At 36.4% G+C, this 17,766-nt stretch overlaps 1 protein-coding gene across 11 annotated transcripts in view; it reads left to right on the forward strand.

The window, feature by feature from the left end:
* KIF16B (kinesin family member 16B) overlaps positions 1 to 17,766 on the forward strand; it is a 146,982-nt gene that overhangs the window by 37,114 nt on the left and 92,102 nt on the right. For all 11 annotated transcript variants that reach the window (XR_011140542.1, XR_011140541.1, XM_068940410.1 and 8 more), the window contains one exon: positions 2,472 to 2,531. Coding sequence is in view for 9 of the 11 variants with exons in the window: in XM_068940410.1 (XP_068796511.1) it covers positions 2,472 to 2,531 (60 nt within the window). In the remaining 2 variants the exon portion in view is untranslated. The remainder of the gene's footprint in view (positions 1 to 2,471; positions 2,532 to 17,766) is intronic.

Here is a 17,766-nt window from a genome sequence, read left to right on the forward strand (position 1 = left end):
TATTAGATATTAGTATGTAATAATTTAACCTGTTTTTAAAGCTACTGCAAAGCATTTTTTAAAAATATTACTCAGGTTTTGGGAAAAGAGGGAGGAAAGAATTTGAAATTCTTCAGATGTGTGGTACTGAATTTATTTACTGTATTTAGTTCTGAATATTGCCAACAGTGCTCCAATCAAATATGGATAGAAATGTCTTTACTAATGTAAATTAAAAGGCTTTTACCGGTACTGCTCAGCCCTCTGTGATTACAAGATCAGTGCATTACATTTTCAGAAATGTGTTTGACTTACATAACTGATTGATAGAGTATCTGTTTGTACTTTTTAGGATTCTGGTAGTTAATGCCAATTTTAAAGACAAGTTGAAACGCTATTCTATGAAATGATACTTCAAAAATAAACTTCATTAAAAAAAATGAACAAAACGTATGCATTAGTATGAGCCATAGCTGCAAAGTAGTCTACAGGCTTCTCTCTAAGCAAAGTTTCTGCTAGGAACACATTTTATAACTTTATAGCATATGCAGGAACTCCTTATTGTGTTGCATGCAATACTTGAAGAGCAGCCTGCATAACGACCCTTCAGCTGTAAGTTATATCTTCATATTAGCCTTCTATAGTTTGTTAATTTATCTAGCTGAATCAGAGTCAAATGACAGTATGGTTAGTATGTGTAATACACTTTTTTTTGTGTACCAATATAAAGCTTTTATCTAAGAATAGTTGAATAATATAAACTGCTGAATATATGCTAATTAGAGTATGTTATCGAAGCTCTGACAGTAATCACTGCTTGTCCTGCTCAGAAGCCTTGGCCTCTTTGTGTGGGAAGTATATTGAGCGTATATTATTATCTTTTGTCAATCTCATTAATAGGTTATGTGATTACTATTTAAGATAATTACTACAGCCATAATTACTGAAAATTCTTAATAGATATTGCAGTGGTTAGAACTTTTTTATAATTAAATGAAGGCAGTAATTAATTTGTTTATACACATCTAAGGACTTTATCACCATATTTAAATTATCTGACAAATATATGATACCTTTCTTTAATTAAATGATTTGTCCTATTAAAAGAACAATTTTAAATGATTTCTGTAGGATAAAAATTGTTCTGGTATGGTGAATAGAATTATAATAGACATTCTTAATTTCTTTTAACCTTTTTTATTTTTTTTAACAGTGTGATTGGCAGCGCTAGGCCTGATGTGACACGTTAAAAAAATCTATTTATCTTTCTCTCTTGCAATCCTGAGGTATAGGTAGAAATGAGAGAAGTTCCTGTAGTTCTCATAGGTTAATTTGCAGCTGATCTGCAAAGACAGCTAGGTAGTAAGCTGAAGGTTGCAAACGTGGAGATATTTGGAGGAATAGTGCTGAAAGACACCACCACCCCACCCCCCCCCGGCAGCTTTGTATATAAAATCTTCAAAGGATGTAACTGTTGTGTTATTAAGCGTTTTACTGATGGCATGAGTTAAAATAAGACAATTGTTTATGCTTTTAAAAGTCCATATATTTAATTCCTGCATAGTGATTTCAAAAATAAGAGTATATTGTTTACGTGATATGACCTCAAGTAAGCCAGAGCTTTGAGATGGATTTACCTGGAACGCGTTCTGTAGAGCGCTTTCTAAACAGTCTGGAAGGCTTTGAAAGGAAAAGAGTCTTTATTAGAATATAAGCACTGATAAATAACTTAGGAAATAGACAACTTGATGAATGGGGAAGGCAGAACAAAACTTAAGTGTTTATACCCAGCTCTCCCTGTCCGCAGCACCTTTGCAGGCAGGTAACTTCTCAGTGTTGATTTTGGCCAACTCTGTGATTGCTGAGTTGCAGCAAATTTCGCTGTGGTTCTCTCCTGACGCCTGGCTGTCCGCATCTTCGGCTGCGGGCCGTGTTCTGCGCTCTCGGGAGGTTTTTCTCCCTGAATGTGCCTAGCTGCTCTGTAGGAAAAGAACAGTCTTTGCATTACAGCTAAAGGATTTAATCGCATCAGTCTGTGACAGTAGACTTCATGGGACTGACTAAACGCTTCGTGAAATTACTCTGTTTCTTTCAAAATACCTGCCATTATTTTATGGCAGGAGCTATCTCTGTCCTTTGTTTCATTTTACAGCATAAATAAGAATTTTCTAGTTTTCCTTTTTGAGAGAGAGAAGTTGTGAGCATGATCAATTAACTGGTTGTTTTCAGGCATATATATTCGAGGAGAAAGCATAAATCCTACTGGGGAGGAAACTGGGCTATATTTTGTTGAGGAAAACTAATAATCTCTAATTTTTTTCTGAAGCTTGGAGACTATTCTAGAGTTGTTGCAGGAGGAATAGTGCTCTTAATGTTTGTTTAAATGTTAAACTTTGTAAAGAATTGAGCAAATGCTTTCTACTTTACTCGGAATTCAATATCAAGGACTTTGGAGGGGCTGCGATTTTTCAGATATTTGTTTTCTTTTATAGGTGCAAGAACTGACCAAAGAGTGGACAAACAAATGGAATGAAACCCAAAATATTCTAAAAGTAAGGCATAGATAAATACTTATTTTTATTATTTTTTTTCCACCCTCGTAACCTTAGTCTTTCTTTGGCTTTTTTGCTTGCACAGAATTTTCGCAGTCTTGTGTTGGTGTATTAAAAGTAGTTAGTTTTTGGGGAGCTTTTTAGAGTGAATACTTATGTAATGTGATATTTTGGAATAAAATGTAAAATAACATTAATAAAGATTGAACAACTCTTTATTTACCTCACCGTAGTGGACCTCATACTGCCAAAAGGATGGGGTCTCACAAATATTTTGAATCCTGACTCTTCTTACTCAGTTACAAATGAAGATAAGCTGGCATAGAGGCACGTGGCTCCCTCTTCCTTTGGCGTTTGTGTTGTGATTATTCACAAGTCTTTCTGATACCTTTTCTGTTATGTTTGGTATCTCAGTGAATACCGTGCGTAGTAGATGCAGATTTTTGCATTGGCTATCAGATTTATGTTTCAGTCAGAAATGCCTTGTAAACTTGGAAAACAACTTTCAGTGGGATTTCTGCTGTTGAATCTCCCTGAGTATGTCCATCAGCCAAAGAAATGCATCTTAGCTAAATGTGCCCTGGAGTCCTAAGCATAGGGATCTTTCCAGTTGATTCACATAAGCTGGCTTGCATGTGCTCCTTGTTAGCTGAATGACTCCAGGTTACTTCTGGAGCAGCAAAATCCATACAACGCTCTCTTGTGCCTTGTAGATTTAGTACAGCCCCAAGAAGGTAACTTACTGATTTCCATACTGTGTTTTTTGCATGGTATAGACTGAGAATTTTTTGTTGTCTGTGCCTATCTTTGTCTCTCTGTTGTCTGATTACACTGGTGAAATTTTGTTTTGGCATTTGACCCCTGATGAGAATGATATTCTGAGGTAATACTTTAAAGGCTAATTATAATTCCATACCTGCACATGTATATATGCGCGCACATACACACACACACACACAGATATGCAAGCATCTTTCCCACAATTTCATTGCCACAACATGGACTAATGTTTTTTTCCAAGTGTTTTAACTATTTTGTTAAGCTTCATTTTCAAAATTTTTATTTTAGCCTTCACTCCTTGCTATACACACAGAGCATACAATTGTTTAGAGTGCAATTCAAGCGAACAGTAAGCAGTATTTGTTTTCTCCTTATCACTGATCTGAAATCTCTTTTTGTAGTTTATTTTTTCTGTGTATGGCTTTTTGTTTCCTTCTTTTTTTTTTTTTTTAAGTTCATTTCTGTCTTTTACCAGACTTATCTAAATAAGTCAAATGGCTCCATGTTTAAAAATAAAGCACAAATAATTTAGAGCACAGAGCAGGATTGGTAACTGCCTGGCAGATGGCATGACAGAATGGACTGTTTAATGTCTGTCCAGATACTGAACTGGGAATTACCATTTGCATATTCCTCAGAGATGTTTTAAGTTCAATTTTACATTATTCCTGTGGGTTTTTTTGCTATTATTTTGAAGTATCTGCACATACATAGTTCTTCATTTATCCTCTTTTTTTTTTTTTTTTTAAACTAAATTCTAGATTGGGAGAGTCATTGTTACGTGGAGAATTTGTGAATTTTAGGCAGTTATGAAGCGAGCATGATGTAGCCTATGGAAAGTCTTCATAGATTAATGTTGGAAGTGCACTGATTCTTCCACAGAAATTCCAGAATTGTAGGAGGAATTAATTGAACAATTCCTATAAACAGGAGAAAGCTGCCTTTGTTATATAGCTGAATATACAAAACTTAAACACAGAAGCCAAAATATTCTAGTACCAGACTGTCATTAGTTTAATTCTTACAGCTTCTGTATTCTGCACTTTTATGAGCTGATATTTCAGCATATAACTATAGCTTATATTTTATTTCTGGGTTAAAGGCAATTGATAAAACTTTCTTGGCCCTGAAAAAATGGAAATTTGCAAAAGATTTATTGTTTACTGCTGTATTTTTACACCATTTTACTGAAGCTATGCATATTTTTATTCACTTCTTGTTTAACGATTCCTGAAATCACTGCTATCATATGAGTGGGAAAGGGCTTTTTGGAAGTTTGCCGGACTGAGTAGCTCAAAACCAGATTATAAACTATAGAAAGCAGTGGTGCCTAGTATAATTTGGGTTATGTTTATTAAAAGAGTGTCTAAGGTGCTCACAATCAGATGAGACTTTTTTGTTGTGAGTCAGTGAAAACTTTTAAATATTTAACACTTTCTTCCTGCAAAGCATTAAAAGATTGTAATGCTGAATTCAGTATTTTCTAATCCATTTGCAAGTGTTCAAATACTATTTATTGAGTAAATAAAAATACATTGTTGATTAGTAATTGTGATGGGATCTGATGATAATGACGTATCATTGTTTGGGATTTTCAAAGAGAATTCTCACAGTTGTTTCACTTCATTATATTTTACATTGCACATTATATATATGTATACTGTATGTGAATGCTTATTTTACAAATGAAATGCAAACTCGCATGTGTGTAGCAGGTCAGAGTTAATATTGCAGTAGACATCTGAAGTTTTTATAGGTTTCTGAAGTTAGAAGCTTGACTTTTCCTTCAAACCAATTTTAAATTCATTTTCTGTACTTAAATAAATGCTAAACGGGGTCAGCTTTACCCCTAAACCTGCTAACCTCTGTTTTGTTTTTGTGAAGAATACAGAGTCAGTTAGGTTCTTGAGACACCTCATCAGCATTAGGATCTTCTGAAAATCTGCTGCTACTGCAAACCTTTGGAGAAATTAAGAGCTGAGAGAGTAGTACCACTGATTTCCAAATTTCAGCGTGTGTGTTGTATCTGGCACTTTTCCTGAAACCAAATATACCAGGCAGTGAGTGGCATACTTAGTAAGCCCCTGGAGTTGGTGGGGGGGAGGTTCACGTTGCAAACCTTTCAGTCCAGAAGCCACTTTGGAGCACCAGGAACGAAGATATTTTGTCCCTTAGGGATCTGATGCAGAATCAGATGGAATTCAGAAAAAGCCTAATCATAAAAAAGCTTAAGGAAGGCAGAACAGGTTCAGTTCATGACTTCACTCTCTTATGTGTCTCTATCTCTACAGTATTTCATGAAAAGGCATCTTGAGAGGGTGGTGATAGGATTTTAGAGAGCCTTGCCAGCAGGGAGGGAAAGACAGAACAGAATCTGGGCAGTGATATCTAGATGATGAAGGTCCACCAGGCCTGCCAGTGTCTCTACCCCAGAAAAGAAAGGGGGTTAATCATCCATTTGCTCATAACTGCCTTCCTATAATGGCTGGCCTTATTAAGAAGGGTATTTGATGTCTGAGAGAACGGTCCTTCTGGAGTTTCTTTCCTTCCTCCACCTTTTGATGGAGTATCCCAAGGCCTGAGTTTGCAGTCCTGACGTAGTTCTTCAGAAGGCTTTTCCTCCCCACAGCAGCCAACACTAGTAGGCTTGGAGAATTAAATCACACTTTCCCCCTCAGTCCCTAACACCTTTCCCCCCAAATCTTTTAGGCAGTTGATTTTGAAAATTCTTGTAGCCAGATAGATACTTATTCACAAATGCCTACCAGATGAAAGTGCATTACATTCCCGCTCTATTGCACATATTTGTGTGTTTTCACACTAGATTCAAAATATCAGAGTTCACATGTTTTTGAGTTGTTTTCACAGTATGATGAGAAAACCTCTTAACGTTTAACTGCAAAACAGTTGAAAGAATTGTGCGTGAGCCTTGAAGAACACAAGAAGCAAGATTCTTTGAGCGTGGTAGTGTCTTTTATTAGATCAACAGATATTGCTGGAAAAAGTCACCTAGCCTTTATGAATACAGTGCTTTCATCAGGCCTAGCAAAGAAATGATGCATTCAAACCTCCTTACTTTTTTGTGAGGAAGATGTTCTCTAAACTTTTTTGCTCTTCTTGAACATTTTGAACGTTTAAATTATACCAGCAACAACAAAATGCTACCTTGAAAGTAATACATAGAGAAGGGAAAATTCTATTCAGATAGGAAATATTGAAGAAGATTTTTAATGTATAAAGACAAATTTTTGATAGAAAGCATTTGGCAGCAAAACCTTTGGTTATTTCAGTCAGTCCGATGCAATGTGTACACCTGACCTAGATACATCCTAGTATTCTTCCTTATTTCTGCCTTTAGCTTTAAGGTACTTATTCCACTTTGATATTTTGTCTCTATCTAGCTCATCTTTACTTATGGTTTCCATCACAGTGTGCATCTTCAGGTTGAATGTGGTGAATTATTTATAAACATTGTGAGTTTTGGATTTGGATTTGTCTGTATGGCTTAGTGCCACTTTCAGCTCCAAACATCTTTTATAGTCCTTCACATATACCACTGCCTGATTGGACATATGTTGGGCTGGTGATGGTAGTGTTGAAAATGTGTTTGTTCTCTGCTGCATTTGGAAAAAGCCCTTTTGGGTTTCTGTGGAGTCTAAATTACTGTTAACTCACTTCTAAAGCCAAAATCCTCCCGTTCTTAATAATGCAAAGATTAGGACACTGCATACGTTGGGATTTTAAATTTGTGCTGTCTCATAAGAAGTATCTTTTGCTGTGTAGCCTGGCAGCTGCTTGGAATTGTTATCTGTCCAGTGTGGCAAGCATTGTTTCTAATGCTGATGTATCTCATGCTTGTTCTCATCCTTGACCTCCTTGCTCTAATATGGCATGACAATCTGACTTTACTAATCTAGTAAAAGAGTCTATCCTCTGGCCCTCCCTGTAATTGAAGGGAGGATATTTTGATGCTTAATAAACAAATATGTAGAAAGATGCTTAGTGTTATATAAAATACTGCTTTGAAATCCAAAGTGGTAACGTTCGATTTTAAAGCCCATCTGGTTTGGGTCATTTCCTCATATGTCACTAGCTCTGTCAAAAGAATTGCACTTCACAAAACAGCACCACTTTACGTTCTTTCTTCTGTCTTCAGATGTGTTGCAACCTCAGCACTTATTTGACTCCAAGGTTTTGCCTTCATCTCACTCTCATTGAATTTCTCTCTCGTTTTTTTTTCTTCCTGTTAATATTCTTTTGCACATCCCCGAAAAGAAGAAAAACTATTTGCTCTTTCCTTAGTTTAGTCCTTTTTATATTGTCCTGTTAAAGATCGGTCCTGAGGTCTGTAATTTCTTCAGATGGTTTCTAAGATGTTAGGGTAACCTATCCATCTTTCGATTTTTCTCTTTCTTTGAGACTTTAATTGATACAAAACTTCTTTTGATGTGACTGCTATATTTGACTGCATTTGTTGTCATTCTTCTAGAGATCTTTTCCTTTTACTGGCGTCTTATTTTTGTCCTCTTTTGTGAGTGTTCCAATTTCTTTCCTTAACCTTTAGCAGCTTTTATATTCATCTTTTTTAAATCTGTTCTCCTTTATAAAATTCTCTGAGATGCTGTTTTTTTCCTCCAGCTTTCTTTTAGGTTTCTTTTCTCTCCTTTACTGTTTGTGTAGAAATTGGTTTAATACTTTTAGCTTTTTTCCTTTCCTGATGTATGTCATTCTTGCCTACTGTTCAGATACTTAGATGCTCATTTCTCTTGATTTTAAGTAGATTTAGAGTTATCTTTCATTTCGTTATTCTGCTGTTTGATTCTAATCGTGTATTTAGTGTTGTATGGGAGAGCTCAGCTGTTGTCAAAGGATGCGGAGAGGTCTGTCTTCACAGAGCCCATTAAAGGACAGGGTCCCATCTTGATTTTTTTCGTGTAATTTGTACAATCAGTCATTTAACTAGCAGCTGCTTCTTCTGACTTTGCCTTGTTGAATTTAATGACACAGCCTCACTTTCATCAATAACACTAATTCTGCTGCACTACTTTACCACATGTTGTGCAAATACGTTGTTAAACACAATGTTTACATAACCTTTATTTTTCTTGTGCCCTTCGGTGGACTGTTGGTTAATAGTACATTTGTATATCTTTGAGATAGTTATTCCTTTTTGAGGAAGAAAACTGTTACTTATATGTTTATCTTCAAGAATTAGCATCTACCAGTTTTTAAATACTTGTGTCTCTTTTTTCAGGCAGATGAAATATTAGACAAGGTCTTAACTTGCTGTGATGAGTAAATACAGACTAATACCAAGCACTCGCTTATTTTGGCAGGCATATTGGTCTAAACACAGGACCATTTCCTTTTTTATAGGTAAATCTTGGCCATACCTGGCAAAGGCACTAAGAGACCAAAACTCAAAAGTCATCGTGTTGCTTTTAGGAGGTGCTGATTAGGGTGTCAGAAATTAAGTTTTGGTTTTAATCGTCTCCTTTCTTTGCTAGCTTGTATACCATAATGAATTCTGTCGAGAGCGGTTTCGTATGTTCTATATGAATTCTGCATGAATCTACTTTTGTTTTCACTTCTATAATTTTTAAACCACAGCTGATGTTATAAAAAAGAGATGCAGCAAGCAGGAATAAAATACAAATTGAAGGTCCTGCCCCTGTTTTTCTCTTAATATGCTCAGTCCTCAAGTGAAAAGTACCCTCAGTTAATTCTTTAACGCATCAAATTCTTTTATCCACTAAGTCCACTTACTGATGACTGTAGAGTAGAGAATTTGTGGAAGCTTTTGGAGTCTTGAAGAACAAACTGTAGAGTTTTTTTAAAGTATGTCTCACATCACTAGTTGGTGATGAACGTTCATTAGTTGTGATGCAGGCTTTTTGTCAGAAAACCAATGGTTATGACACTTCCCCGTCCAATGTCTTTAACAACCAAAACATCCTGTTGTTCTCCCCTCCGCCACCCTGTTCCATAGTAAGATTGCTAAAACATTAGGAACCAACTGCATAATGTGGTTGCCCTAGATCACTAATGAATAAGCTTGCTTAATATATAGATATAGAACTATCTGACAAACAAAAATAACAGCTTAATATTAGTAATCACTCATGTCACTTTCATCGTTTTACCGTGGCAATGTCCGTCATCAAAGGTTTTTTATGAAAGGCATAGTCTGTGCTTTAATCCTGCCCTTAAAAAGCACATGCGACTTTCTGTGAAATCCCATTAGAAGTAAATGTGGGCACATGTCTTTGGAACATAGGTCCTGAAATGTTATAGATTGAATTGAAAAATAGGGAGTTACGGGAATGATGTGCATTTATATGCAAAATTATGTATGCATGATAGTGTATATAAACTGTTCATTTTCAGCTTTGGCATATGTGTTTATTTGTATGTTTGGCAGGAATAACACTTGTTTCTAAGGATTTTTCACATATCAGTAAGTGAATCATTTTTGTAAAATTGTTGCTGGTTAGTCATGGTGTTGCATTTTGGTTAGAATATTTGCTTTTGGCTTGTGTTTAAAGCTTAACTATGCCTTTAATGAGAGACTTAAATCTGTACTTTCATCTGAACACTATTTGCTAATTTGTAACTTCTTCCAAATATCTGTAATAGACAGTACTTTGCACGCTACCAATTTTTGTTTCATTTCTACAATCTTCTGCTTGAATTTTTAAGAAGATTTTTAAAAATCACTGCAAATTAAAATAAGATTCATACCTATGAAGCTAGCAGGAAGAATTTAAGGCAGATATTATTCCTGAATTTGTTTTCTTTGGAAAAATGGGTAGAATAAATAGAATACCAGCGCTGTTCCTAAGCTTGTTAGCTTTCTCAGGACAACCCTCCAAAACAAATAGTACTGTAAGTACATTTATCAAACTGAATTTGTGTGGAAAGGTATGAGTACACATTTGCATTAAAAGGTTGCTTATTAACAATATTATAGGTAATCGGATTCTCTTCAACTGACTTGTTAACGTTGTGAAGAAGACAAACTAGTAAGAAAGATTTAAAAGTGCTGGTGTTAATTTTTCGTGCCTATGTTTCTCAGTCAGAAATCACAGAATAAATTATAATAGCTTCTCGTTTGTCTAGAAGCTTGTTTAAATGTGTTTTTGGTTTCTTGCACTAGATGTCACTGCAGATACAAAAATTAGCTTCTTGTATGCATGTAATTCAGATATTTTAAGGTAAAATGATTTGCAGCATTTTGACTTTCATTGCTGTGCAGAGATACTAAAATAAGAATACGAGAATGCCAAAACATTGGTTTAGGGGCAAGTCCTGAAGAATCCAAGTAACTATTTTGACAGAAATGCTTCTGAACAACAATTCACAGGTGGGATGCAGTGTGAACTGGTTATATACATTCAAGATTATTGCAATTATTTGTCAGTACCTTTTTCAGCTATCTCTCTTTTTCACATTACTGTAGTATCTAGAATGTTTTACAAAGTGCTTTAGCTAAAGCCTTTAAAGCATATTTATTTTCTTAACTTTGTTGTAGCAGTGAAGTTTTAAGGATATGAAAGAAGCACGGTTTTGGGGAGAGGCAGTATCTTTTATTTGACCGGCTAATACAGTTGAAATAGCAAACAGGCTTTTGGGCATACAAGCCTTTCATCAGACCACTTCATCTATTTTCTTTCTCTTTTAGCAGATCTTGCAGTTGGAAAAGCCAGCGGCAGTGGCATGCAGCTTCCATTTTAATTATTTCTTTTAACATTTTTCTTTTCATCAGTCATTTCTGTGGGTTTATAATTGAATTTTGGTTAATTAAAATTTAGTCAGTTTATTGTTTGCTCAGTCTTTTTTGACAAAGTTGTCTGATAATGCAGAAGTGTTTCTTATTCTATCTCCTTACACAGTATTCATCCACAACTCCTGCCTGCTAACTGATGACCTTTAATACCTAGTTTAGCGCTCAATTTTATTAGCATTCATTTTTTTTTTTTTACATCTGGACCATAGCATCATTTATTTATTTATTTATTTGTTTGTTTCTAATGTATAGCAGTTGCTGGCAGTAGTAGAGTTATAAAAGCATCTACTGTGGTCATCAGATTTAAAGTTGGGATAAACCATGGTTATTAAATACCATCTAGAGGTTCCTCCCAAGCCACTGCAGAGGGAGTTTTTGTTCTTTGCGGATTGTTTGTGCAAAAGGAGGGAGATGAAAACATAGCACACGCACATACGCGCGCGCGTGCGCTCTCCCTCTCTCTCTCTCTCTCTCTCTCTCTCTCTCTCTATTTTTTTTCTTTACATTTCTCACCTAATTGTTTGGTAAGGTGTGTAAAGCGAATGTGTTAAGATCTCAGGATCTTTATGTGATTGGTTAGCATACAGATTTTTGGACAGAGATCATCCGAACGTTATTTGTTTTACCTTAAGAAAACATTCTTTTCTGAAACTCTATTACTGATCAGATGCCACTATTCAAGTGATTATTTCTTTAACTGATCTTCTCCTTGTTTCAATCTGATAAGTACGCCTAGGTCTGTGCAGACTGAGAAGAAAGAAATAACACAGTAGATAGAATTTTCTGTAAAAACAAACAAACAAAAACTTTTTAAGGGCTTATATAATTGTGTTGAGGAACACACACTTTTTCCTTCAGGAGAGCAGTTCTCATCCACTTCACTCACCAATGAATTTGTTTTTGAGTGGTTTGCCCACTCTCAGCATTGTCTTGCTGTTGCAAGAGGAAGAAAAAATCGTAAACTGGGAACTGGTGCTACTGATCTACTGTAGCTCTTTCCCTAATAGAAATACTATTGAAAGTGTCCTAGCCACCTGGGGAACCCTGAGTGCAGCAGTCAAAAGTAGATTTCAAAAGAAATAGCTGTCTGATTCCAAGTCTGTCTCTGCCACCTGCGTTCACCTCATTAAGAAACCTCCTTTCTCTCTTGTAGCCTCTTCGGCTGCTTGCTATGTCTCTGCGGTGGTCTGACCACTTTTAACTTTCAGTTTCTACTAGAAAGTTGCAATCGAGAGGTGTCTAATGCTACTGATTTGTTTTTTAGTTTGGTTTTAAACAGGTTTTCCAACTTCAAACCACCTGGACCGTCAGAGAAGCGCAGTCGGGGGCTGCAGCTTCTGAGCTCACCCGCCATGAGTTAAGGCAGGATTGAATAGCGTAGTTGATCCAGGCTGTGCGTTCCACAAGAGGCCCTCTGGTTTCCAGCGGTGACCGTTCGCCCGAGTATTTCCCTGCCATCCTCCCCCTTCTACCTGGGGGCCTGCATTTGTAGATTATCTAGGCTGTGCTTAGCTTTAATCCATCCCTGGGGCTTGTAGGTCGTTTCCTCAAATGTGAGGGAATCAGAGAGAGTTGCTTTTGAAATTTTTTCTACAGCTCAGATGCCACTTTTTCAACAATTCCTCCTCCTAGGCGCTTATTCTGCTTTTCCATTCATTTTCTTGTGGCAGAGAGGGAAGCTAAATTGAAAGCAGAGTAAGCTTTAGCCTGTAGAAAAAAAGAGGGAAGAAAAAGAAATAAACCTTCAAAACTGTTTCTTCTGCAGGATCTGAAGAGAAGTAGTGAGAAGGAGCAAAGCCAGAGTATAAAGTTTCCCCATGGTTGTGGGAGGGTAGAGAAACATTCTCATGTCAACATTTCAGAAGAGAAATGTAAATGTCTCCAAGCCTTTCATGAAATAACTATTTCCAATAGCTGTTTGGAAATATGTTTTTAATATGAAATACTAGAACCATTTTATTTTGCTGGTGTTAAACCAGTGTATTTAGAAGTGTACTTAGCAGTTCGTTACTGCAGGACTCCAATAGCTTTGAATACACAGTACTGTAGTGCACCTGTCATGTCCTAATATTGGCAACTGAGCGTAGCCTTGATTCCTACAACCATGCTGCGGTAGAAATGCAGTTGGGGATGATGTGTTTTTTCTTTGTTCTTCACAGCTACGGAGATGGTATTTTTAATGCAATCCACTCAGAGAGGTCTCGAACACAGATAGCAGCACAAATCTGCTGCTATTACAATCAGACCATATTCCTGAAAGGAGATGGCAGCTTAAATTTATGACTGCCATATCTCTCTTCAGTTTCACTTACTCCGTACCTCAGTAGCTGGGATGTGAGGAGAGCTCTAGCAACCAGGCCTATGCATCTTCTTCAGCAGAAAATTTTGCTGTTGTGCTACTAGTCCTGAAGTCTCTTTTTTTTTTTTTTTTTTTTCCTCCTTGGTACACTATTGCAAACCAGTATGCATAGCCCCACTCTTCTGTTCAGTTTCTCTCAGTAGTGATTGCTACTTTGGGACCTTGGCGAAGGGACTAATAAACTAATTTACAGGAGTAGAGATGAATTTCTAGGTGCATAAACAAAACAGAAATCCAGACAAATGAAATACTTTTTTAACTCCCCCATCCCCCAAGAAACACAAAAAATAAAATAGCTTTTAAAATTAATAAATGCATTAGCTATGAGACTAGTCTTTTTTCCTCTACGATTCCATGACTCATTCATCATCCAGCTTTAGCAACAAATGAGGTAGGAGTCCTGTAGATAATAGTCTAGTTCACTGTGTTCTCTTGATTCATTCCCAGAGTACTGTCTGTGGAATGAATTATTCACAGGTCCTGTAGAAAATATGATCATGTAATTAAAGACTGTATCATAATGCATATGGGAGAAGGGGATGAATTGAGATTGCCTATTTCTCTCTGTTCCAGCCAGGTCATTTCCCTGTTTAAGATACCTACATGGAGAGTATTGGGAGCACAGTTTGCTGTCTCTTAGTTGGAAAGTGTAGTACCTCCTTCTAAGAAGGATCACCAGCAGTGAGAAGAGTCCCGTTTTCTGCCCTGAATGTCAGTACTAAAATATTTAGATTTATTTTGCTTGGAGACTAATGTATGCTCAGTTTAGTCACAGACAGAAAGCTCTGTAGAGGTGAAGCCTGTCCACTTGAGACATAGTTTTACCTGCAGAACTCTCTGTGCCTCATTTCTTGGTACAGAAGAATTGTTTTCCCTTAAACACAAGCTGGTGAGGGCACAGACTAGCCTGCAGCAGTTGTCCCAGCACAGAAAATGGCAGCTTTGATGGTTTAAGTTTTGTAAGTCACTGAAAAACAAGATTTTACAGACTAGTGTCCAGGAAGCTTAAGCAACCAGACAGGCACCTATGCTTATAATTATCCAAATCCTGCAGTTGTATTCAGGGAACTTTTTCTCTGAAGTCCATAGTAGCTCTGTCTGTACAAGGTCTAAAGTGTCAAGCAGCAGGCATTCCAGCTTGTTAGATTTGTCCTTGTAATTCTGGGAACAAAGGCCAAGTTTCCTGAAAAGTGATTTTGAATCTGCTAAGGCTTCTAACATAAATATTTGCAGCATGTTAAGTATAGTGGTACTTTTGGGTGTCACTAAAATAATGGGGTTTCTGTGTATTAAAAAACAGCTGCATTTCAATGGCAAGTGGTTGGCAATGAGTTTTGAGAGAGAAAAATGAAAAATAGAAAAGGTAAGCTGACCTTATGAGACTAATACTGTGGCTGTAATTCCCTTATTCTTTAAAAGACTAGCGTCATTAATTTCCCATCATTTTAGCTTCGCTATGCTAGTAGTTGCGCATTTGAGCAGCTCTGCGTTCTGCATCTGCCTTTTTAATTGACATTCATTTCAGAGAGCTATTGATGCCTGTGTGGGCTGCTGTCACAGCACCTGCATTTTCACAGTAAGCCGCTCACAACAAAACTACGCTTTTCTGATCTTGGTTGTTGCAGACTCTTTAATGAGTTTTGTTGATTGATGAGGGTAGTGTGGCCTAGAGCTCTGGAAGACAGCGAAAAATCTGATTAGGAAGTTTCTTCTCAGTTGTGGTTTTCTTTGTGGCTTTGAGAAGTAGATGTCTGTTCCTCTCAGAAGACTGAAGTGTCTTAATTGTACTGTAACTTTTTAATGGTACTGAAACTGAGTCTGGTAGCCAGAAGGACAGTGCTGTTTCTTTGTCCTGTTGACCAGAAGGAGACAAAGTGGTAGCAGTTTTGTGCCTTATTTAACATATGCATGCATGAGATGATCAGTATTGTCTTTCATAATGAATGATGGTATAAATAGTTATTTTCTTACTTTTAAAGAGAGAACATATTCCTTAATTTTCAAAAGCATTTGTTAAAAATCCCAGTACAGTGCGAAACTTCATTTGGTTTGTCCACAGGTTATAGAGTGTTTGCCTTATCAGTAATGATGTGTTCCATATTTCCTTCTCTCTTCCCCTTGTCCTCCAAATAGCACCTACTTCTATACAAAAAAAATACAAAATTTATGTCGTTATTCCAGAAACTATATCTGTGTCATGCTGAACATAGTGTAACATAGGACAGAAATTTGATAGCATATGCAGAGTTTCATAGAATATGGAAAAAGCTTATTTAACAAACACCAACTAACTAGACAACCAGCTTCACTGATTCAATACAGAACAAATCAGTTTTCCCTGGTTAGTGTGTAGCCTGTCACATTAATGGGAATCTCAAATATTTCAAAGTTGTTTTCTTGGAACAGATTTTTCTTTTTACTCTGGAATTGTCTTGTCTGTCACAATTAGACACAAATGAATTTCTTTCAGCTGCTGTTTTGTCTTGGCTGATCTCTTTGTGGTAACTATCTTGTAGGGAAGACAGCCTGGAAAGCAAAAAGGGTGTCCATGTAACCAGTTCCCATGTAAAACTCAAGAAGTTATATACTAAGCTCTTCTCCCGTCTTTTTTTTTTTTTTTTTTAAAAAGAATTGTTATCAGGAAGTCCAAACCAATTTTCACAATCTTTTTCTCTTTCCTATCCTTTATTCATGCATACAATCACATTGACAGCAAAATGTGAGAAACTGTTTACCGTTGAAGTTCCTTGTTCCTTTTTTGGTTCTTTGAGTATAGTTATGTCTTGACAAATCTTCTTACATTCTGAACCATCATGTTAACATTAGGAAAATTATTGATGTTTCCTAATATTTACTGATGCTCATTTCCAGTATTTCCTATTGACAGGATGATAATGCATGTGCAAATTGTCTAGAAAAGTGTTGATGAAATCTCTTCCAAGAGGAAATGCAGTATTCCAAAAAAAAAAAAAAAAAGAGTGGGTCTGCTCCTTTGCTTTGGCATGCAATCCGAATGGTTTAAACCATCAATACAAATGCAAAAAGCATTATGAATGTATCTTTTTGTTGTTTCTGAATCACTTTTCTGCTATTATTGCAGTATTTTTTTCCACTTGATCTAGAATCAGGGGGGATTGCTTTATTACGTACAATGTTTTTTTTTTTTCTGGTACCTTTATATTTTCCCCTCAAAGGATGGTACTGAAATACATAGTATAGCAAATGTGCAGCCCAGACAGTCTAATCTAACTGAATATCCTTCTCTTTCCACTCCCAGTCTTCCTAGAAGAAAATCAAAAATCTTGTGAGCAATGATTGGCTGATGCAGTAGAGTTTTCAGATTATGCTTTCTTTAAGTACTGAAACATCAGTTAGTGCTTCAGAGCATTTTAGATGCCTAATTTTAAAATGCAGGAGTTTAGGCAGAGTCCTATGGGATAGTTAGATCTTTTCCTATTATTATTTATTTATTTTTTACAGCCAAACTTCTTTTGATGTGCAGTGTGTGTCTCATTGTTTTGTAGGAACTATTTTGGCATGAGATTTGCAATTTCAGGCAGCTACAGACCTGATAACAGTTCATCCATAAATGGCACAGTTTATACATCTGGAGTTTTTACCCTTACAGATCCAGATGGCATAATTAAGACTTGCAAGTCCACAGTAGATCTGCCTTCAAAATGTTAACTTCTTCTGTAGAGCTTTCTGTTAAATGTTTACATTTAGTTTCTTGAAAAATCTGTTTTACTGCATCTGGATAAACTGTTGCTGAAGGATTTGTTCTGAATTTGTTTTGTTCAATTCTTACATTTTCTGTATGGCACATTTTTGTTTAAAAAGTATCTTTCTGCATGAGCAAATCTTGAAATTTGCGATTATCAAAGGTTGGAGATTTATTTTGTTTTATAGCTCTTTTTCATTTCCCCTTAAGTTCTCACTTTCTGGTTATATTCACACAGTGTAAAGGCATAAAGCTAGAGATGGGTTACATTTCATAACTTCATACAGAACAGCATTTCAACTTCTTATATTTTCTAGGTAGTCAGTCCTTAGTTACATGAAGAAGCAATTTGGGTTGTTACAAGGAGTGAAATTAACTCATTAGCCTTCCCCCTTTTGAAGCTCATTATCATCCTCCTCCTTGCTAGACTTACTCAGTATGTTATCTTCTGTTCACTAGTCTTTTTGCTGTTGCCTAGTAGATTGCTCTGCAAATTTAGGGCTGATACGCCTTAAAGGGTGAAAAACGTAGACCGGCAAGGACTGAGATGCATCTCGTGGCTGTAGTGGCTGCTCAGGGTGATACTGCT

Source organism: Struthio camelus, chromosome 3 (assembly GCF_040807025.1).
Source record: "Struthio camelus isolate bStrCam1 chromosome 3, bStrCam1.hap1, whole genome shotgun sequence".
Classification (NCBI taxonomy): Eukaryota; Metazoa; Chordata; class Aves; order Struthioniformes; family Struthionidae; genus Struthio; species Struthio camelus.